The sequence below is a fragment of the Zingiber officinale genome, chromosome 7B (assembly GCF_018446385.1).
Source record: "Zingiber officinale cultivar Zhangliang chromosome 7B, Zo_v1.1, whole genome shotgun sequence".
Classification (NCBI taxonomy): Eukaryota; Viridiplantae; Streptophyta; class Magnoliopsida; order Zingiberales; family Zingiberaceae; genus Zingiber; species Zingiber officinale.
This window is the reverse complement of record NC_055999.1, coordinates 118,777,369-118,799,356: the sequence shown is the minus strand read 5'-3', so window position 1 is coordinate 118,799,356 and position 21,988 is coordinate 118,777,369. Positions and strand designations below refer to the sequence as shown.

Genomic DNA, 21,988 nt, shown 5'->3' with positions numbered 1-21,988 from the left:
ATCTTCTCAAGATAAGTGCAACGACATTTAGGATCTTTCAATATATGCTTAAAAAATACACCGATTATTGTTCAGTGTCGTTCTTCCGCACTATCGTTGAGCCAATTGTTCGTTTCGTTGACGACAAGTATATCCAGAGTGGCTCGCCAACTATGGGCTTTGCCAATACAAGTAAAAAAGTTAGATAAGTCTTGAGCTCCTTCAGCGCTTTATCGCATTCGACGTCCTATTGAAATTTTATAGCCCAACGCAGAACTTTGAAGAACTGATGGCTTTGGTCGGAGGATTTAGGGATGAACCTGGATAGCGTCGTGATCCGCCCGGTCAGTTACTAAGCTTCCTTCAGGTTGCACGGCGGTAGCATGTCTTGAAGTGCTTTCACTTTGTGGGATTTGCTTCGATCCCCTCGCTCGGTCACTATGTAACCCAAGAAGCACCCACTTCTTGTTTCGAACAGACACTTGTTTGGATTGAGCTTGATTCCGTACCTTCGTAGTGTTCAACAAGTCTTTTCAATATCTGCAAAAGATTAATAGCTCAGAGGGATTTTATCAAAATGTCATCGACATATGCCTCCATGTTCCTACCAATCTGTCGTTGTAACACCTTGTTCATCAGTCTCAGATAAGTTGTTTTGGTGTTCTTCAGTCCGAATTGCATCACATTGTAGCAGAAGGTTTCATCGACCATTATGAAACTGACCTTTTCTGGCGAGTGGCTCTTGGTGGTATCCCTGATATGCAACCAACATACAGATCAGCTCACAGTCTGCCATCAAGTCTACCATCTGATCAATGCATGATAGTGGGTAGTAATCCTTTAGGCAGACATTGTTTAAATTTCAAAAGTCGATACAGACCCACCATTTATTTCCCGACTTAGAGACTAGCACCACATTAGCTAGTCAGCTCGGGAACTACATGTCGCGTATGTGATCGGTCTCCAGCAATTTTTCTACTTCTAGTCAGATGATATGATTTTGCTCTAAGCTAAAGTCTCTTTTCTTTTGTTTAACTGGCCCGGCGTCTGGTCGTACGTGTAGCTCGTGCTACACAATGGTCGGTGAGATACCTGGGAGCTCGTATATCGCCCATGCGATCACATCATGATTTTACCTTAGACAGACAACTAGCTCCTTCTTCTTTTCGATAGCTAGGTTAGCGGCTATGAAAATGGTAGGCTTCGATCGGGCTGGATGAATTTGGACTTCTTCCTTCTTGTCGTACACTAGTGCGGGAGTTTCCTCTATGATTGCATTACCTCAAGCCGCTGGGTTTTCCGAGCGGCTTTCAACTTGATTTTGACCATCTCGACATAACATCGCCTAGTGGCCAATTGATCACCCTTCACTTCTCCGACTGAGTTCTTGACGAGAAACTTGATCTTCTGGCAAAAGGTAGAGACGATTATCCATAATTCATTCAACGTCGGTCGACCCAATATGACGTTGTAGGGGATGAGAAGTCCACCATGACGAAATTCGTCATCCTTGTCCTCTTGAGCGGCTCTTCTCCGAGGGATATAATCAGCTGAGCCTGACCAATCGACAATACTTCATTGCCAGTGAATCTATATAAGGAAGTCGCCATGGGTTGCAACTCGCTCTAGTCAATTTGTAGTTGATCAAACATCTTTTTGAAGATGATGTTCACCGAACTACTTGTATTTATGAAAATATGATGAATATTATAGTTAGCGATGCCGCTTGGATGATCAGGGCATCGTTGTGAGGGACTTCTACTCTCTTTAAGTCTTAAGGACCGAAACTTATCTCTAGCCTGACTGTTGCTGCTCTATTGCACTCGACGACATGGATTTCCAGGCTTCGAGTGTGTAACTTCCTACAATCATTCCTATGTGGCCCCAAGTGGCATTATGGCGATTCTTCTCTTTCTGAGCTGAGTTTCGCAGTTGCTTAGCTAATGCTCTACGGTTCTGCGTTGACTATCGATGTTCTTCAGCTGAGGGCCTTCTCTCTTCATGTCATCCTTCTGATCACCTGTGATGGTGACGGTCAGGAGATGGATATCGACAGTGCGGTCTTGCTAATGTCGCTTGTCATGGCTTCGGCTTGAGACTGTAATAGTCTTTGATGTTGTGTGTCGCCACCCGATAAAACTAGTAGAAGAGTGATGTCTATGGTCGTCTTTCGGCGGATCTTCCTCATTCGGCTTTCGCATGCTGGACCGCGTGTGTGTGGAGCTCTGGTGCTGTTGTGTTACTCCCGCTTGAGGTTCCTTTGGTGGTGGGTATGAAAAGGCCGCTTGGTGTTCTGGTATAACTACTAGCTCGGGGATCGATTCCCTTCTCGGAGTTGCTTGGGTCTCCTCCATATTGATGTACTCGGATGACCGAAGTCCTTAAGGGGCCTCCAGATGAGCGAGCAGAAGAATTCGCCTTCTAGCAGCCGTTGTGAGAATGCACTCACAAAGATCTCCAGCGTGGCCGAAGGGACTTTCATAGCTACCTGGTTAACCTCGTAATGTATACCCGCAATGTCTCGTTGGGTCCTTGCTTGACCGTGAACAGATTGACGCTCATCTTCTGATGGCGGCGGCTGCTTGTGAAATGTTGCAGAAAAGTTGAGCGGAAGTCTTTGAAACTGCAGATCGACCCAATCGACAGTCGTCTGAACCACCTCTGCATTGATCTGAACATCGTGGCGATGAAGACTCGTCATTTGACTCCGTCGGTGTGCTGATGGAGCATGACCATATTGTCGAATTTGATGAGGTGATCCTCGGGGTCGGTGGCCCCCGTGTACTCTCCGATCGTTAGCAGTGCGTAATGTCACAGCAGCCAATCATCCAGGATCTCCTGAGAGAATTGCTTGTTTATCCGTTCGGGGGAGTCATTGAGCCTAGGTGTTTTTTCCTTAAGCTTATCCTAAACAGATGCTTCCTCCGATGAGGATCCTTGAGGCCTATCTGCTCGGCCTTGTTTCTCTGAAGGGGTGCAGAACAACGCCCAATGATAGGGGATTAGTGCATCTGGTGCTTCTCTGAATGTGTTGATCAGGTTGTTGTTCGACCGACGAGCGACGACGTTTCTCGCTCGGCCTCTATGATCGGCTTGCTGGCCGGTCGTAGAAGCTACGAGTTCATTTGATTGATGACCGACCATCGCCCGCTGTTGCTCCAACATCTTTGCCTCTCGTGTTTGCACCACTAGCATGTCGAATTCCTTTTGCGTTAACATCACCGTGGTGAGTCGTCTAGCATCCTCCATCTTTGCATTTCTGATTCAGGTAAATTTTCCACAGACGACGTTAAATATGATCTTGTTCAGAAACAACGAAGATAGCAAGCTGGGGATGTGGTGGTGTAGTTGAAGCGGTAAAGACTCCACGTAGATCTGTAATACAAAAACGTCAGTGCCAGGTCGGGAAGGGGTTCCCAGCGTTGGTCCTCCGATGCTCAAGCTAGTTTCTGGCAATCTAAAAAAATGAAGAACTATAGTTAAAGGATTCAGAAGATAAAGTTGTGCACACCTTTCCTTGTAGCTGGAAACCCTCTTTTCTAGTGTTAACATGATGCTTGTGCACGCATCTCAAGGTGTAGGCACACCCTCCTAGATATCCTAAGAAGAGACAGGTAAAAACATATCTTTGACACCATTCCTTAAGCAGCTATGCAATCCTCTGACGTGATAGTCTGAAACTTCTGAAGTACGATTGCTTGTTAGACATGCTCTACTATCAACGACACAGATTTCTAGAAGGAAATAAAAAGATACTTGATGGGGTCATGCACAACCACCTGGAGTTTGCTCGGTTGGACTGCTGCCACATGACAGTATCCTTAGGGTTTGTCGGCTCGCCTCTTTCCTTCTTTCATGACTGTCCTTAGTTAATACGTTATGATCGGATGCATAACTTGGTTAGCGAAACTCGTTGCTATTTAGCTTTCTTTATTATCGGATGATCATTTCCCCGCTTGTCTTTAAGAGTTGGTACCATTCACTCAGCCGTACCCAAGCCGCTCGACCATATCGAGTCTATGAGGCTGACTTGAATACTCTATTTGACTCTATCTATAATGGGCCCTCATTATTACCCGATCACACATTATTATTTACCATAATAAAAATAAGAGTTTCTTGTTAATATTTTTACCGACTAAATAAAAAGGGGCAAGTTGTTACTACTACTATTATATACATTTCGCGAGCAAAACACCCGATCCATGCCGATCACGTGGTTCCTCGCGTCCTTCAGTACAGTCCTTCTAGGACACATGCCGCGCTCCGATTCTAGGAAATTTTGAATTGACTAAAACGCCCCTTCAATGTTTGCCCTTTTCTTCTATTACTATCTGTCAATACTTACACAAATTGATGGCATGATCGTCAATAGATTCACGAGGGCGCGATACTGCTGAAAATTTTGAATCCCGGCGGGCAGTCGATCCTCAAGAGGCTCCCAAGTCCCCACCCGCCTCCTCAAATCTCAATCGATCGAGCAGGCGGAGAAGCGAGGCGGGGAGCGATGTCTTCTTCACCGTCTCCTTCTTTGGATTCGAGGTCGAGGCATCACAGTTACTGCAGGAAGCAGAAATCTCTCGGCGTCTTGTGCTCCAAGTAATCGATCTGTTTTCCCCCCCTTTTTTCCAATAAAGTTCTTGATCAGAATTTGGTTTTGTTTCGATCTGTTTGGGCCGCGAAGCTTCGTGAGTTTGTACGTTCAGAAAGGGGCTGAATTTGTGGACCTTGACTACGCCGCAAGGCAGCTTGGCGTCGAGAGGCGCCGGATCTATGATATCGTCAATGTCATGGAGAGTGTCGGGGTAATACCTTGCTTTTGATAAAATTATAAAGCGTTTCTTTGAGTTAGAGTTTTTGTTTTTGAAGAAACGAGTTCTTTGGTGCATGGATAGGTCGTTGCGAGGAAGGCGAAGAGTAAGTACTCTTGGATAGGGTTTTCTGGGATTCCAAATGCACTAAGGGAACTCAAGGTCTGGTCGCTTCTCTGTTTTGGTTCGATCTATTGTTTTCATCTCCTCAATCTTTGTTTGCCCTAAAATATTATGGCTCGAGCAGGAGGAGGCACTTCAGGAGAGTTTTGCCACTGATGTTGCCTCCGTAAAAGTAGGTTATGTGCTTAGAATTTCATCATAATTCCTTGTGCGACTGAAAGTTGAGATCTTGTGTGCTGAGTTGATTGTTCTTGCGATTTTTTTGCGTGTAAAAGGAAGCTTTGGAGGATCAACATGAAGACAGCGAAAGCCAGAGCCACGATGATGTAGATGAGAACCCAAGCAAAATTGGCAGCATTTCTTCATTGATGGGCTCTTTTGGCAACGTATTGTCAGGTAATTTGTTAAATTTCTTGCTGTGTTCGGTTGGGAAAAGTATCTTCTCAGCCTTTGTCTGATTCTTTATCGTCTCGCCTTGAATTACCAGCCACTGAGAACAGGAAGGATAGATCACTATACCTGCTGAGTCGAAATTTCATCAAACTTTTCCTGAGTTCAGATGTAATTCTTCAAACTTATCACAGGAAACTTGGATTCCGATTCCTTTAATAGCTTGCATACAATATTTTCTCAGGCATCCTGACTGATCCATATGTAAACATTGAACAGGTAAACACTATCTTACTGGATGAAGCTGCAAGGCTGCTGCTTGGTGACAACACCAACTTATCCCACATCAGAAGTATATGCCAATCTAATTTCACATTTTCTTTAAGCAAAAAGAAGTAAATAAATCTTATCTGTGATTTGATTCAGTTTATGAGATTATCATGCAGCCAGACGTCTGTATGACATAACAAATGTGTTGTCGTCTATCAATCTTATCGAGAAGGTAATTTATTGGTATCTGTAATGTAACAATTGAAACAATATAAATTGTGCTTGTTCATTTTTCTTCTGTTTTGGAAAATTTGCATATCCAGATTCAAGAATCTAGGAAGCCAGCATTTCGATGGCTAGGAACCAGTGGCAAGTCTAAGATGGATCCTTCTGTAACAGTTGTTGCTTCTAAAATCGCAAATCAGTCCAATAAGAGGGCATTTGGAACTGAGGTCACTAATGTGGAATTGAAGAGGAGCAGGCTGAGTCCTAAAGCAAGTAAGAAGCCTAGTAATTACGCACGACTGTGGAATCAGGACCTCAAAGAATGTAATCTGACAGCTCAGAAGCAATTAAGCATGAAGGGTGGTTTTGTTTTTGGTCCTTTCTTCCCTGCTGGAGCAACTAAAGAGGTAACTGAGGAAAAAGGTGGGAAAACTGCTCAAGGTTTGGAGGGTTTTGCATGCTCCTCGCGACCACAATACCACAATGAAGGTTTGCTATACATTTCCTTTACACTTTAATTATTGATGTATTATGATTATCTGCTCTGTCTAAAGGTTAACTCAGTCACTATTTGCATTTTCAGATTTATTTTGCTATCCTGAAGTTTGATCTGACCCTATTTTGCATTGTTTCACACATTGTTTTCCCCTTTGACGGATAGGATCTATGCTATAGATTGTTAATTCCACCAGTTTTTCCTACAAAAACATTTCCCTTCTCAGGGCAATTTTTTTTGTTCCCTTTTATTGTGAATCTTTGTTGTCAAAACACAATGCTTTTTAGCATTCATTTATATGAAAGAACTTTTACCTGTAAATAAGTAGCTTTATCATACATGGTGCACTTTTTGATTTATAAAACTAAACCTTTTACCTATCATGTACACATCTCATGTTTAGTTATAGTTTTATATTTTTGAACATTTGATGAGATTTTGAATTTTTGATTGAGCAAAGATAGGCGATCTTGCTTGAGATCGTCGACAGACGAATTATCAGTGAGTTGACGTTGACTAAGTTGTCAATCACCCAGGGGCAACAAGATTCTATGAAGGGGTGTGCCCAAATCTAAAAAGGAGAAGTAAATAAAGAAAAGGGTTAGAATAATAGCCGTGAATGTTCTAGCCCGGCTCCTTTGATGCTCAAGTTAGCATAGGGGTTATGGAGGAGCAAGGAATGAAATAAGTAAGTTGTGTTACTCGTCGCTTGTGGGGGCGAATGATCTTTTATACAGTTGTGGTTGTGCCCTCACATGCACTATGCGTCTTGAGATCCATATATATGTTACTCATATTTTTCGAAATAAATGGTTGTGTTGCTCACCTCTTCTGGGATAAATCGATGTGTTCTCCACATTCTTTGGGAAATAATGACTATGTTGTTCTTATCTTTCGGGAGCAACAACTCAACGTCCTATATGCCAGAAGTCGGCTATACTAATTCGAATCTAGGTAATCTGGAGTTGGGGACTGATTGAAGTTGGGGATTGTTTTGAGTTAAGGATCCCATGGACTTAGGGATTGTCTGGGGTCGGGAGTCCCATGGAGTCGAGGGCACACTCAAGTTGGCGACCGCATGGAATCGATGGATCTTATGGAGTTGGGGATTTTTTGGAGTCAAGAGTCTCATGGAGTCTAGGGTTGTTTGGAGTTGGCGACTGCATGGAGTCCAGGGATCTCATGGAGTCGAGAACTTTTTGGAGTAGGGAGTCTCATGGAGTTGAGGACTTGAGTCGGCGATTGCATGGAGTTGAGGGCGGCCCGAAGTTGACGATTGTATGGAGTCAAGGGTAGCTCAGAGTTGGCGAGTGTCTTTCTATTGACTTTGACCACCATCTCAACATAACTATTGACTTTGACTACTACCTCAACATGAGAATTGACTTCCTCAATCATGTGGCTCCCTCTGGGTATCCCTATCACTAGTCTTTCTTTCAAGTTTAATCGAAAGAGGTGGAAATTCGACTGATTTGACTATTGTGTGGTTTGATAGGGTGGTTATTTTTGCCCCGACTACAACAGCCACGTGGCGAATCCCAAGCGTGATTTAAATGACATTGTGCATTAAATTAGGCCATGTTTATTAAATGCGCACCATGCGTAACATGCCTCGATCCTTGAATTGGATGTATGTTGGCGGTATGCTTTTGAGGTCGCGTCTAATTATGTGATGTGACCATTTGTAGAAGACGAACTCTCATTCAAATTATAATAATTATTGAGATTTTGTTTAATCCATGCACTTGATTGAACGATTGAAATTTCATCATGCTATTTTGTGTAGAGATCCAATGGTCAAGATCGGGAGAGCAACGTTATATTAGGTTGAAAGGAGATGCCATTGCTTTTATCGCTTAATCTTTGCTTCTGCAATTGTCGCTTTCATTTTTTTAGTCTTTAAGTACTTCCTTTTCAACTTCTCAATAAGTGTTTACTCCTTGCTTTTGCTCGTTGCATTGATAAACTGTTGATCTTCTAGCCCTCGATTTCAGCTTCTATTTCTGTATCATACCTTTTGATGGTCGCAGAGTTGTCTTTTGCTCCTTGGTACAAATCCATTGAGTCAGATTTTAATGGTGGTGAATTGGATCGAATAAGGATGACTTATAAGATTTGTACCAACAATTGCGTAGTAGTATGGATAATAATGATCGCCTAGATCATCTTCCCCTTGGTTTCATGACCTTCTTCCGAAGTCACTTATCGAACAGGCTTCGCTTTTCCATCCTAGCATTCTTTTTGAAGTGTCTTAGTAATTTCTTGTTTCTTTGTCTCATCTTAGTCTAAATTCTTTCCAAATCCTCACTGGTGTAGTCATATTCTTTCGATTAATACCAGATCCCTTTAACTGCTTGAGTTTTTGATTATTTCTTTTACTCAAAGAAATTAGAAGACAAGGTATTCTTTTTTCTCTCCCAAATTAGGTTTAACTTTTTGAAAAAATTTCCCTCACAAGGGATGGAAATCCTATTTTTTCTTTGTGAAGCCTCTAAATCCTTTGTGTTAGCCCATTCAATAGCAATTTAAGTTATCCGTGGCTCCTTCCTTCAAGTATTACTATTTGGAGTTGGATTATTTTTTTGCGTCCAAGAAACTGTAAGATTTACGATTCAATAGAAACTTATTACTCGAGGAAGGGTTGCTTTACATATTCGAGCAGAGCCCCATCCTGATTCCCCTCAAAGCCTTATTCGGTATGACTTTTTGCTTTTATAAGTTTTAATATCTAATTGAATGATTGCCGACTCATGCACACCATGTTGAAGGCTTCTATTTGTAAGATCGAAACTCGCTAGAGGGGGGTGAATAGCGTTTGTGACTTTCATGTTCGTTTTAAAACAAAAATTGAAGAGATAAGGGCAGCAGAATAAAGATAGAAACAAAAAGCAAACAACACTAACATACTAAGATTTACTTGATTCGGAGCTTGTGACAACTCCTATTTCAAGGTCAGTGATCGTCGATCGTTTTTGTTAGGTAATCACTATCACTTCGAAAAGTTACAGTAATGATTACAATTAAGCAATTAAATTTAACAATAATAAATAATATTGACGACTTAGAGAATTAAATCTTGAACGTGGTTGTCGTTGGAGTAGCTTTTGGGCGTCGTAGAGGTTTTATCAGAGTAGCACATAGAAGTGGAAGTTGCTTAGAATATCGTTGTGAAGCCACTGGGTGAAGACTTCTTTTATAGCATGTTCTGGGTGCCTCGATCCTCTCTTGGGCACTTGGATTGTGCTAACGTGGTGTGTTATTGTCGAAAGTTGATCGGCAAAGGTTATCCACCTCTTGGCGCTCGGATTGTGACACATGTCTGATCAATCCTCCTCTCGGATCGCGAGCGTGCATTGCCCTCTCTCGGGTTGTTGCTTGGTGAAGGCATCTTGAGCGTTCGGACTCCTATCTCGCCCATTTTCAATTTTCTGCAAAATAAGATTAGTCCAGGCACATAATATGTAAAGAATGATAAGATTTGACAGCCTTCGGATTGTTCGGTCTTGATTTTAAGTTTCGTTGAAACTCTAGGTCGGATCGACTTCTAATGTTCCCTTATCGGAGAACGCGTCTTCACCTACTTTTCTTAGGAGAAATTAACTTTTGTCAGACCGGTCCTTTAAACTGTCTGAGCTTTTGCTCAGTGTCCGAGATTTCAAGTCTTTATGCTGAACGTCTGATCCACTACCCGTCCAGTCTTTTACTTTGTGTTTAAGATCCCTAGGATTTTCATCTAGAGTCCTCAACTCTAGGATTTCGCCAAAAGTCTTCGACTCGTTAAGACTCTGTCCAATCCCCCAGACCAAGATTTTGTTGTCTAACCACAGCTAGGATTTTTCTTTGTTTAAGATCATTTAGGATTTTTCTACACACTTAGTCACACTTGTTAGACAACAAGAGAGCTTAACTTTGAATTCTTTTGCTATTATCAAAATACAGTTTCAATCATCTGGTGCTCCCTGCACTAACACTATTAACAAAATGGTGAAGATGATGGAGGTTGCATTGGAGGCGTGTGGCGCGACAATTATTGATATGATCAAGGAGGTAGCCACACTCTAGGAGAGGCATTGCTTGGCTCTGTCGTGGCTTTGATAGAAATTGTCTCCTAGTCAATAGTTGCAGAGCCAGTCTCATCGGGTGATCGGAGATGCCCTTGAGAATAAGTAGGAAGCGGTGCCTTTCGCCAAGGATTTCGATTGGCTCGACTTGAGGTCACTAGCGAGGCTCCTGACCCTGGCCTTATCCACTAAGTCGGGGGGGGGGGGGGGGCTTCTAATAGGGGGCAGTTCGTTGCATCCACACCCAGGGCTTGGCTTCCAGGTTTGTTAGAGCAACCCACTAGTGGAATCTCCTCATCGATGTCGGTGGAGAGGCCTCCCCTTCCTCGGCGATTGTGGACGTAGCCCTAAGGCAAGAGACCATTCAAAATTCCAACTATGAGCTTCACCTCACTCTTTTTGATCTGTTGGCAAGCATGTGATGGGAGATCAAGGAGGTGGCGGGCAATAATACCTTTAAGGCTTTAGCTAACTCAATAGTACCTTAAGGGCAATAATACCTTAAGGGCATTAGTATCACATTGGCAAGTCAAGTCGGGAATTGGACTTCTCGAATGTGTTTGACCTCCATTAACTTGTTGATTTTTGTTTGGATTATTTGGCTTTGCTTGGGAAAATGTTTTTTTTTGTTGGATCGGCCGAACATTTGGAATTGTTTTTTTAGCTAGTGGGCCATTAGAGTCGGAAGTATGCCTATGGCTTTTTAGCCGATAAAGCGAAGATGTCATGGTTGGCAAGAGACACACAATCAAGTCTTGTTTGAGTTCCGATGGGAGATGTAAAGCTACTTTGGTGATCCCCTCTAGCCAATCATGATGGATTTGTACGTCTTCTTGGCCTTCTATCGATTGAGACACCGTCACCTCTTAAACAGTTTGTACTAAGATATCTTGAGTTTGATGGGCTTTGTGTGAGTCGGTCTTGATTACATCAATATAACATTTTCTGGCCATCGATTAGTCCCCTTTCACCTGTTTGACTTGGTCTCCCATAGGAAATTTAATTTTTTGGCAGAAAGTGGAGATTGTTGCTTGGAAAGCACTTAGCGTCTATCTCTCTAATATAATATTGTAGGCTAAAGTTGAATTTATGATAATAAAGGGAGTATGCTGAGTCTTCATGAGCGGTTCTTCCTCTAAGGAAAGAGAGAGATCAATTTGGCTGAGCGATTGCATTTCATCTCTTGTAAATTTGTACAAGGTGTGTATAGGATGAAGCTGTTTCTCATCAACTTACATTTGGTCGAAGGTCTTTTTGAAGATAATGTTGATGAATTTGCTCGTGTCTATGAACACTCTTTTCACAATGTAATTGGTGATGAGAGCTTCGATCATTAAGGCATCATCATGAAGAGCCTTTATTCCTTCCAAATCTCTCGGCCTAAAGTTGATTGAGGATTTGAGGGGCTCCTTCCTTTTCCCCGAATGGTGCTGACTCCGTAACTCTCCAATTTTTGGTCATGGACCTTTCTGACCTGAGTGGAGTATTCATTCGTTGGATCTCTCAAAATCATGTGGACAGTTCCTCGAGGATCAATCTTGCCTTTGCCTTTTTCCTCTTTATCCTTCTCTTGATCCGTCTTCCTATGAGATTGGGACGAGCCTTCGGGCTTCCTAGAGGGTGAGAGAGTTTGCTGATCCGACCGACAATTAGTAGCGGCATGGTGAGTAAGATGGCGGGAGCGTCGGTAGGGCTCAGGAGATTTTCTACTCGGTCGATTTAGATTGATTTTTTGTTGATCAATCACATACTTCAACTCTCTTGTGTACTCTTGGCAATTTCGAGTAGAATGGGTTTTTGATTAGTGACAAGCGTAATAACGATCCATCCTGAAGGGTTTTTGACCATTTTTGTGTCGAGCCCGAGAATGTCGTTAAAAAGACTTGACATTTGATGTCATCCATATACTGATGTAACAAAGAGACACTTTTAATTTACATATATGGTCTTCAGGGTCGATTATGCCATTATATTCCTCAATCTCCACTGCTTAGAAATGTCATGGTAATTCGTCCTGAAAGATGCTTTTTGAAAATGAAGGGTCTTGAGAGACTTTCGTTTCACTAAATATGAGGGCTTTTCCCCTCAGGGCATATCGATGCGAGGTCTCTCTTGAATATTTTAAGGATAATGTCCGCACAGTTGATGTCCCAATTATAGTAGGGATAGGAGCCTTAGGTTTTCCAGTGGGTCGGGTGGATATTTGATGAAGCACTTGATCGATCGGGGTAGCGTCTCGAATGGTGTAGGGTTGGGCATTGACGGTGCTGGCTGTTGGGGCTATCCTTGAAACACGCTTGCATCGTGGCAACAATCAGTTTATTGAAATCATCCGTTTCCAAAGTGACGATGTTGGGTATTTCAGTGTTCATCTCAACATTTCAGTTTATGCTCTAATTCAGTGTTCTCATAGACGATGCCAATTTTGATTCTGCCTGCGATCGTTGATGGACAAAATATCTGTGAGTCGGTGTTCATGTTGACTAAGTCGTCAATCATCTAGGGGCAACAAGGTTTTGCGAAGAGGTCTTTTAGAATATAAAAAGGAGAAGTAAAGGAAGGAGAGACTTAGAATGACGATTGGGGGTGTCCCAACGCGGCCACTTTGATGATCAAGTTAGCACAGGGTGTAATAGAGGAGCAAGTAAATGAAGTAGTAAGTTATGATGCTCGTCTATGCTCGTGGGGGCGGGCGATCTTTTATAGAGACGTGGCTATGCCTCCACGTTCCCTACGGGTCTCGCGATCCATGCATACGTTACTCACGTTTTTCGAAATAAATAACTTTATTGCCCACCTCTTCTAGGATAAATAGTTGTATTGCTCACCATTTTTTGAAAAATAACAGATATGTTGTTTGTATCTGTCGGGGGCAATGATTTGACATCCTATTTGTTAAAAGTTGGATATAGTGATTCGGATTTGGGAAATTTGGAGTCGGGGATGAACTGAAATCGGGGATTGTTTGGAGTTTAGAATCCCATGGAGTCGAGGGTTGTCTGGAGTTGTCGACCACATCGAGTCAAGGATGACTCAAAGTCGACGACTGCATGGAGTTGAGGGAGCCCATGGAGTTGGGAGTCCCATGGAGCTGAGGGATGTCTGGAGTCGATGACTGTATGGAGTTGAGGGATCCCATGGTGTTGGGGACTTTCTGGAGTCGGGATTCTCATGGGGTCAAGGGCTGTAGGGAGTCGGCAACCGTGTGGAGTTGATGGCGGCCTGAAGTCTGACTAATGCATGGAATTAAGGACAGCTTGGAGTCGGCAAGCGGTTTTCTATCGACTTTGACCACTACATTAGCAGGACTATTGACTTCCTCAATCATATAACCCCCCTCCGAGTACCCTGTATCAATAGGAAAAACTGAGACTAGAAAAGGTGATAATTAGATTAACAAATGTGAAGACAACAACCATCATTTGAAATCTTTTATACTTTAGTTCAGTTTTCAGTGTTTTTCACCGTCGTATGTAAACTTACGGACAAGTTTAGCAATGCCATTTTTTGTATTACCCTTTAGCGAATTAGCCTTGTAGTTTGTTACTTGGATTGGATTCAATCATTTATTTGCAATCACAGACAAACAAGGTCGCATAGTCACGAAAATCAATTTCTATTGGCATAAATCTAGACAATTCCTTATCTTGGACAAAACTGGATGATAGCCATGATTTGGTGAAGTGTGCTTTCACTACACAATTCTTGTTTCGCGAGAATCTTCAAACATGTTAACAAACATGGGCATATATATATCTATTAAACAAGTATACTCGCATCATATCTACTGAACATGTGCATTTAAAATTAAGAATTCATGTGCTTACAATTGCACGAAATATACACAAGTTTACAAAATTAATGCACATATGCCTACTAAATCGGTATATCTACAGCTACTAAACTAGTGCAATTTAGAATACAAAATTGGTGCATCTATAGTTGGTTGAAACAACTCTCTTATCATACTTGCATATTATATACAAGTCTATAAAGTCAGTACATATCCTTCTACTAAATTGGTAGAGCTTCTAATACAGATGGTATCTACAGAACTAAATTCTGTCATATCATCTTCACTCAACTTACGTTTTGAGCACTCTATCATATTTAGTAGTAACTGCAGCGACGCTGGAGTTATTTTTGTCCAGATACACTTGATCTGTGATGTTTCATTTCATATTTGATCTAAACCTTCACAATTATGGTAATACGATCATTTCAAAACTCCTCTCTTGCAGCCCTGAGTGAACTTTTTTCCCATTACATGGAAGCATGGAAGTCATGGTACGCCGAACTTGCTCAAGGCAGCAGCAACCTACAGCAGCAACCTTGCAACACCTCCAATTGAAACACATGTGACTTTTGTAGGGTAAGCCATTACTTACCCTCCCCTTTATTGTCCTTTTTCCTGCTGAGAAAGAAAGGGTTCTAGCTACATGGTCCCTTAACCTGTACGATTCTTGCATAGTAGAGAATGATGTTTTAGTGTGGCTATCCTAATTGATTTCTGTAAATTAGCAATGAGAAGGTTTTAGCTGAAACACTGACGTTGTGGTGTTAACTGCTGATTAGAGATTGTCGTTCCAATTGTTAGATTTGAGTAAACGTAAGGTACTCATTGTATATTGTTTATTGAGCAGCTACAGTGAAAAGATTATGATTTGAGATCACTACAAGTAGATTATTTGAGATCACTGCAACTTTCTTTCATAGATATACGTCGCTATTAATCTCTTTTTCAAATAATGTACAACCAAATTGACGACTATTAATGCTCATCATATGCACTGGCATTGCGTCAACAAGGTCTCACTCCATCTGACGCGGCTTCGACGCTTCCGAGGCTCATCCTTATCCCCATGCGATGGCACAGAGGTAATTAAGTGGCTTTCTCAACAGTCTCATTTTTTTTTTAAATGTAGTTTTTCGTGTCCGTTAAATCTGATCCTTTATGAATACTTTTATCATTAGGGAGGCAAACGTACTGAGATTAGGAGATGAGTTTATTTCTTGATGTATTTGAGATTAATTCAACTCTTTTTGGAGGTTAGATGTGGGTCTGGTTGGTTCTTATGAGGTTGGTTTCTATCGGGTGTCTGTTTTTGTTAAATCGATCAGCTTCTATCTTATTGACTTCTTCTGTTGAATCTGATCGAGATTCAGTTTGATGGGGAAAGAAAGAAAGAAAGAAAGACAATTTCCACGTAACAAGGTGAATTGGATGTTTCTAATTCCAAAATTATTCACTAAAAGATATGCTGATCTTGATTGAGGTAGTTAGTTGCCCTAATAATCAAATTAAAGTTAAGACAGACTTAACCACACACCTACTTGTTGATTAAGTATACTAATTAAGTGAGTGATGAGTGAGGTGGTCACGCCTTCAATTATGAGGCCATGGGACCTTATCACCTTCATTATCATCTCTTATCAACACAATTCATGTGTGTGGTTGTGCTTAGCTCTCATTAAAAGACAAGTGGCCTTCTATTTATTTCACTAACTCTTCGTACAATTAAATAAGGTGTTTATTTATTTATTTTTTAATAAAAAAATTAAGGATATTTTATTTTGCCTCCTCTAATTTTGTTCTTTTTGCTAAATGCCATTGGACGTTCCCCTCCCATAATTTATTAATCCTACTCATTTTGAAAACGGTAAAAAGTCCAATTGAGTCAAATTTTATAGTGTTGAAGTTTATTTAATAAGATGATTGAGTACAACTAAATTGAAATAGTTTTTCAAATTTAATTTTTTTTAACTAGCTTAAGTTTGTTTAAATTTAATTCATTAGAAAATTTTTATAATTTTAAATTTGTTTTATTTTTAGAATGTATATATATACATTCAAAAAATAATATTCTTTTAATAATAATAGTAAAAATAAAGGTGGTTTTTTTTAAAAAAATTTTTACCATAAGAGAATAATATCATCTATCATGAAACTCAATGTCGATCCCAAATAGTATTGATAAATATGAGATATTTGCCACAATGCATTGACAAGGTGTTTGTTGAATTTACAATGTACCATAGTTCTAAACCCAATTAGGGTAGGGATAGACTTTATAATGAATTACCTATTATTATTTATGTTTTCACCTCTCACTTAAAAAAAAAAATGAAGTTTCCATAACTATTTCAAGTCTACTCGGATTAAAAAGAAATATAGTAAACCATGAGGACCAATTCAAAATTTTGATTCCTCCAAGAAAAAAATTCTTTCCTTCCACCTTCCCCTTTCTCTTTCCCTTTCCCTTTCGATACCAAACAAACTCAACTCACTAGCAATCCTCTTAGTTTACTTCCTTCTCCCTTTATCTACCTCCTCAACTTCTCTCTCATTCCTCTGCATCTCACAATGGCTTCAGGAGCAGCAGCAGCAGCAGCAGAAGGCAACTTCAAGGTGCCATTTTCACTCTCATTTTATTTTATTATTATTTTATTCATTTTTTTTTAAAAACAATTATTTAAACACATTCTTCGATCCTTCAGACTCTCGTTCTAAAGGTCTCCATCCACTGCGAGGGCTGCAAGAGAAAAGTCTCCAAGATCTTGAGCAAAATCGAAGGTGTTTATGTTGGATTATATTTAATTTCTTTATCAGTGGGCTTACATGTTAATTTAATAACACATACGATTGTGTCATGTTGGATTGAATTTGAACTATTTCTTCAGCTTCATCTGTTTGAATTTGATAGATCAATCTTTCTTTGTCCTTTTTGTTTCAGGTGTTGAGTCAGTCGATATCGATACGAGGCAGAACAAGGTGAGCATTAAGTCTCTTGTGGATGCCCAGACAGTAATTCAGAAGCTGAAGAAGCACGGCAAGCCTGCTGAGCTCCTGCAGGAGGTGAATCCGAGTGATGTTCGAGTTCTTAAACCGGCAACCGAGACCGACAAGCCGCCTGAACCCGCGAAAATTGGTGTACAAGGCGGTAGTCCTTCTTCTCCCGGTGCTGATCAGGCTGAGACGGTTATGGCAGTTGACAATTCTGTTACCGAGGCCAAAGAGACCAAGGAAGAACCCCCCGAAAACCCCGAAAAATCCGAAGAGGTAAAGCCGAAAATAGGCGATAAAAACATCGAAGATACCTTGAAGTTGTCACGTGAAGAAGAGAAGTCCAAGAAGGTCGAAGAATTAAATGATGAGCATCACACCCCTCGTCAAGTGTTTCCCCCGCAACCGGCTTACGTTATGAGCTACGACACGGCTAAGCCAAGTATGAGTCAGTCGCACTTTGTGCCTCCTATGGCAACCGTTTCGTCTCAAGGGAACATCTACGATGATCAATATCGGAATTTTCCACGATACTACGATGGCCCGGTTGAAGCTCATTCGAACCCAACTAGCTACATGCATCAGCAAACAAATGATCCATACAACGCAATGTTCAGCGATGAGAACCCGGACGCGAATTGTAGTCTTATGTGATTGTCCCGTAGAGCTTGACTAGAATCATGTAAGCTAAAATTGTGTTAATCAAAGACCGTGCGTAATATTTTGATCATTGAAAGATGAAACACCTCTCCGATGAGATTGATTAGCATGAGAACAAGTTATGATTTCACGAAGAAATCGTTTGAAGGCCCCTTACGACTATCGGATTCAATTGATTTGATCTTAATCATTCGTAATGACTCTTAATTAAGAGGACCTTAGGAGACTAGAAGCGAAGATATAAAATATGAAAATCGTTTATTTAGCGATAATGGAAATGAAGAGTGATCCAAACTTATCAAGAAATGATGATCAATTCAATAGCCGAAGACATTTGGTAGGATTTGGTTACTGTTAGAAACTAAACAATCTGTTGCCGGAGATTTTAGGGAACTTACTTGAATTTAAAACTTACACGAAATTTAAATTCAACTTACAGTCGAAATGACCTGAGCAGATAATCTTAGGCTGCCAGCAGGGGTTTGTTTTCGTAACGCAGCAGAGCTGAGCGACAGGGTAGGTCTGTAGAGCGGTAGAGCAGGTCTGCAGAGCGGCAGACCAGAACGGAAGACTAAGTCTGCAGAGCGGAAGAGCAGGTCTGCAGAGCGGCAGACCAGAACGGAAGACTAAGTCTGCAGAGCGGAAGAGCAGGTCTGCAGAGTGGCAGGCCAGAACGGAAGACTAAGTCTGCAGAGCGGAAGAGCAGGCTTGCAGAGTGGCAGACCAGAGCGGAAGACTAAGTCTGCAGAGCGGACGAGCAGGTCTGCAGAGTGGCAGACCAGAGCGTAAGACCAAGTCTGCAGAGCAGAAGACCAGATCTGCAGAGCGGAAGACCAGAGCAGTCGAGCAAGTCTGCAGAGCGGCAGACCAGTAGGGCTGTAAGCAAGCCGAGTCGAGTAGAGCTTTGGGATGTTCAAACTTGTTTGATAAGATAACCGAGTCATGCCGAGCTTAAAATGAACCAAGCTTTTGAAATGAGTGTTCAAGCTTGCCTTGGTTTATTTTTTATAAGCTTGAGCTTGTTTGAAGCTTGGCTCGTTTAGATGTTATCAAGCTCTCAATTTAAGCTTGTCTTGAGCTTGGTTCGAGCATGGCTTGAGATTGGTTTGTTTAGATGTTATCAAGCTCTCAATTTAAGCTTGTTTGATTGTTTGAAACTTTTAATTATTTGATTGGTTATTAAGATTGATAATTTAAATTTATTTATTTATTTTATTATTTATTTAGCATATTGAAAAGATTTTTATTAATAAATATAGTTCATGAACATTGTTCATGAACGTTGTTCACGAACGTTGTTCACGAATATTAACGAGCTGAACACATATGTGTTCAAGCTTGTTTGTTTAGTTTAACGAGTTGTTCAAGCTTGTTTGTTTAATTAATCTTATGTATATTGAACGAACATAAACAAGCTCTTACCAAGCTGAATACCAAGCTTGTTCACGAACGCTTGGTTCATTTACAACCCTACAGACCATAGTAGCAGAGCAGGTCTGTAGAGCGGTAGACCAAAGTGACAGAGCAGGTTTGCAGAGCGACAGACCAGGTCTGCAGAGCGGAAGACCAGAGCAGTCGAGCAGGTCTGTAGAGCAGCAGACCAGGTCTGCAGAGTGACAGACCAGAGCAGCAGACCAGAGCGGTAGAGCAGGTCTGCAGAGCGACAGACCAGAGCGGCAGACCAGGTCTGTTAGAGCAGAATGACCAGGTCTGTTAGAGCAGAATTGACAGACCAGGACAGAGCAGTCTTGACAGCCCAGAAGACCAGATCTGCAGAGCAGAAATGCCGATTGGGCAGTAAGGTTGTCCGTCGGACAAAGAAACCGACCGGACGAGCTGACAGAGACCTGCAAATAGCAGTTTCCTTGTTATTCCCGAGCAGTAATGATCATTACTTTCACTTGGCCGTTTTGATTATGCATTAATCTGTCTTTAATGCATCCGTTACACAAGCAGCAAAAAGATTCATGTGACAAAATGTTGGTTGTTCCGCTTGGGCAAATTTTTGCCCCGACCGATCCGGCATTCGTGTGCGCAGGTCGCGCTCGCACCCGAGTCAACTTGGTTCAATGCAATCTGGGCCCTGGATTTGCACCCCCCTGCGCACCCATGCGTGAGAGAGAGTCTCTCCCCATGTATTTGTTCACATTCTCAATGTATGTGAATCAATATAAACCAACAAAAGTGCCTTGAAACTCCCAATATGAGACTAAAGTCTCATTCACAATGAAACTTTTTCTCTTCCACCTCTTCTCCATTCACCCTTAATCAACAATTACTTCACGAGCCTCACGATAAAGGAAAATGACCATCCTATGAGTTAGGGGAGAGAAGGAAGAACTAGATGCAATCCCATTTTATATCAACAAAGATCAAGTTTACACCTTAAAAAAATGAATCGTCTTATTAAGCGAAACACTTGACATTTTATTAATCTGAATCATTTGGACCGCAACCCCTGATCCATTCTTGGACTAGAGGTCGTTGATAGATGAGATTTTAAATAGTTATAGCAACACGTAATCGTAAATGAATCTTGAATCCTTAATCTTAAATACTTTTTATCCAAAATATTTAAATTTAATTAAAATTATTTTAAGCTAATCAAAATCATTTTTAAAATAGTTATAATAGCTACTATGTAGTTACTATAATACTACAATAATACAATCGCTCTGAAAATAACATATGATGGAATGCTTATCATTGGATGATTCCCTAAACGTGGATGCTTTTCAAATTTTTTTCCTAAAATTGAATTGATTAAAATTTTATTTTTCAATTTCGATCCCCTCACAAAGTTTAGATTTAGAATACTTATAACCTAAATTAAATCTGTTAATTTATTTTTTTAGGAAAAAAAATCATTACTGCTAATGATCTGCAATGTGATGTCATCGGCGGAGATTTGAAGATTACAATTTGCATGGCCCGTTGGAGACGATCTAATTAAATTTTGGGAATCTGTAGCTAAGCGAAGATCGACCTGGACCCATGAACCCAACCCCGCCGATTAACTAATCGGACGTCACTTTATGCCACGCTTCCCTAATCACTAATTGGGTACGAATGCGAGTAACGATACTTAAGGCTGGCAACTAATGTCCTAGGCAAAACGCTACGGGTAATTTGCCGACAAACTACCATTTTGCCACTGTAGAGCCACGTGACTAGCAGCAGACATCACGTCAATTCAGTGTCAAGTTAATGACACAATTTATGCATGGGCTAAATTGCATTTCAACCCCCAAAGTTAGTTTTATTATTTTAAATGAGGATTTTAGAAAAGACACTTTGGGTGATAAAATAAAATGTACTTTATTCTAAAAGGCCCTTGATTTTTTATTTATATAAAATGCTCTTATTTTCAACTCCTAATGATCAATTGTAAACCTGAAGGCAACAGCTTATCAAAGACACATGAGATTTTCTAAACACCAAATTTATCTTAATTTCTATATTTGATGTAAAAAAATCATTACATCAACTTTATATTTATTATTTAAATTTAAAATTCATAAATAATATTTCTCTAAGTTTAATAAATAAAATTTATTTATTAAATATTAAAATATTATTTAATTTACAAGAGAGAAAATAAAAGAAATAGATTTAGTAATAAAAAATTAGATGAGAGAAGAAAATAATAAAATAATAAAGATAATGAAAATTTTAAGATAGCTGATATAGTATGTAGTAAAAAATAATTTTTCTAAATTTAATAAAGTGAATAGTTTATTTTAGATTTTAGAGATATTATAGAAATATTAATGTGGATTTTATAAATATTATAGAAATTATATTTTTAGTCCTGTAGCTTACATCTTTTTTAATTTTAGTCCTGTTATGAGTTAATTTACGTTCTTAGTCCTGTAACTTGTAATATTTTTTAATTTCAGTCATTTTTTCCAAAATTAAAATTTTTCAACGGAAAATATCTAATTTGTGGTTGGAATATAAAAAATACATGGGTCATAAAAAATCAAAATCTCCAAATTCAATTTACAACTCATCATTTTTCGTTGAAAAATTTTAATTTTAGAGGAAAAAGGATTGAAATTGAAAAATATTACAAGTTACAGGACTAAAAATATAAATTGACTCATAACCGGACTAAAATTAGAAAAAATATAAGTTACTAGACTAAAAATATAATTTTCTTCTAAGTTGATAGTCAGATGATAGATTT

The 21,988-nt window shown here is 40.2% G+C and overlaps 2 protein-coding genes across 5 annotated transcripts; both read left to right on the top strand.

Annotated features, from left to right (window-relative positions):
* The first annotated feature begins 4,349 nt into the window (after positions 1 to 4,349).
* LOC122007227 (E2F transcription factor-like E2FE) lies at positions 4,350 to 15,476 on the top strand. 4 transcript variants are annotated; one of them, XR_006118863.1, is made up of 12 exons: positions 4,350 to 4,578; positions 4,664 to 4,784; positions 4,875 to 4,952; positions 5,038 to 5,085; positions 5,189 to 5,309; positions 5,401 to 5,474; positions 5,583 to 5,655; positions 5,750 to 5,805; positions 5,897 to 6,287; positions 14,597 to 14,727; positions 15,165 to 15,233; positions 15,330 to 15,476. XR_006118863.1 is itself a non-coding variant. In XM_042563045.1 (12 exons), the coding sequence occupies exons 1-11, from the start codon at positions 4,487 to 4,489 to the stop codon at positions 14,704 to 14,706; spliced, it is 1,101 nt and encodes a 366-aa protein (XP_042418979.1). In that variant the 5' UTR covers positions 4,350 to 4,486; the 3' UTR covers positions 14,707 to 14,727; positions 15,165 to 15,476. The 4 variants fall into 4 exon arrangements, 3 of the variants coding, with proteins under 3 accessions (XP_042418979.1, XP_042418977.1, XP_042418978.1); XM_042563045.1 differs by having other exon boundaries at positions 5,897 to 6,071; positions 6,135 to 6,287; positions 15,165 to 15,476; XM_042563043.1 differs by having other exon boundaries at positions 15,165 to 15,476.
* Positions 15,477 to 16,618: 1,142 nt separating this feature from the next.
* Positions 16,619 to 17,869, top strand: LOC122007229 (heavy metal-associated isoprenylated plant protein 35-like). Its single transcript, XM_042563046.1, has 3 exons — positions 16,619 to 16,764; positions 16,854 to 16,929; positions 17,090 to 17,869. Exons 1-3 carry the CDS (start codon positions 16,720 to 16,722, stop codon positions 17,791 to 17,793), a joined length of 825 nt encoding a protein of 274 aa, XP_042418980.1. The 5' UTR covers positions 16,619 to 16,719; the 3' UTR covers positions 17,794 to 17,869.
* The last annotated feature ends 4,119 nt before the right edge of the window (positions 17,870 to 21,988 follow it).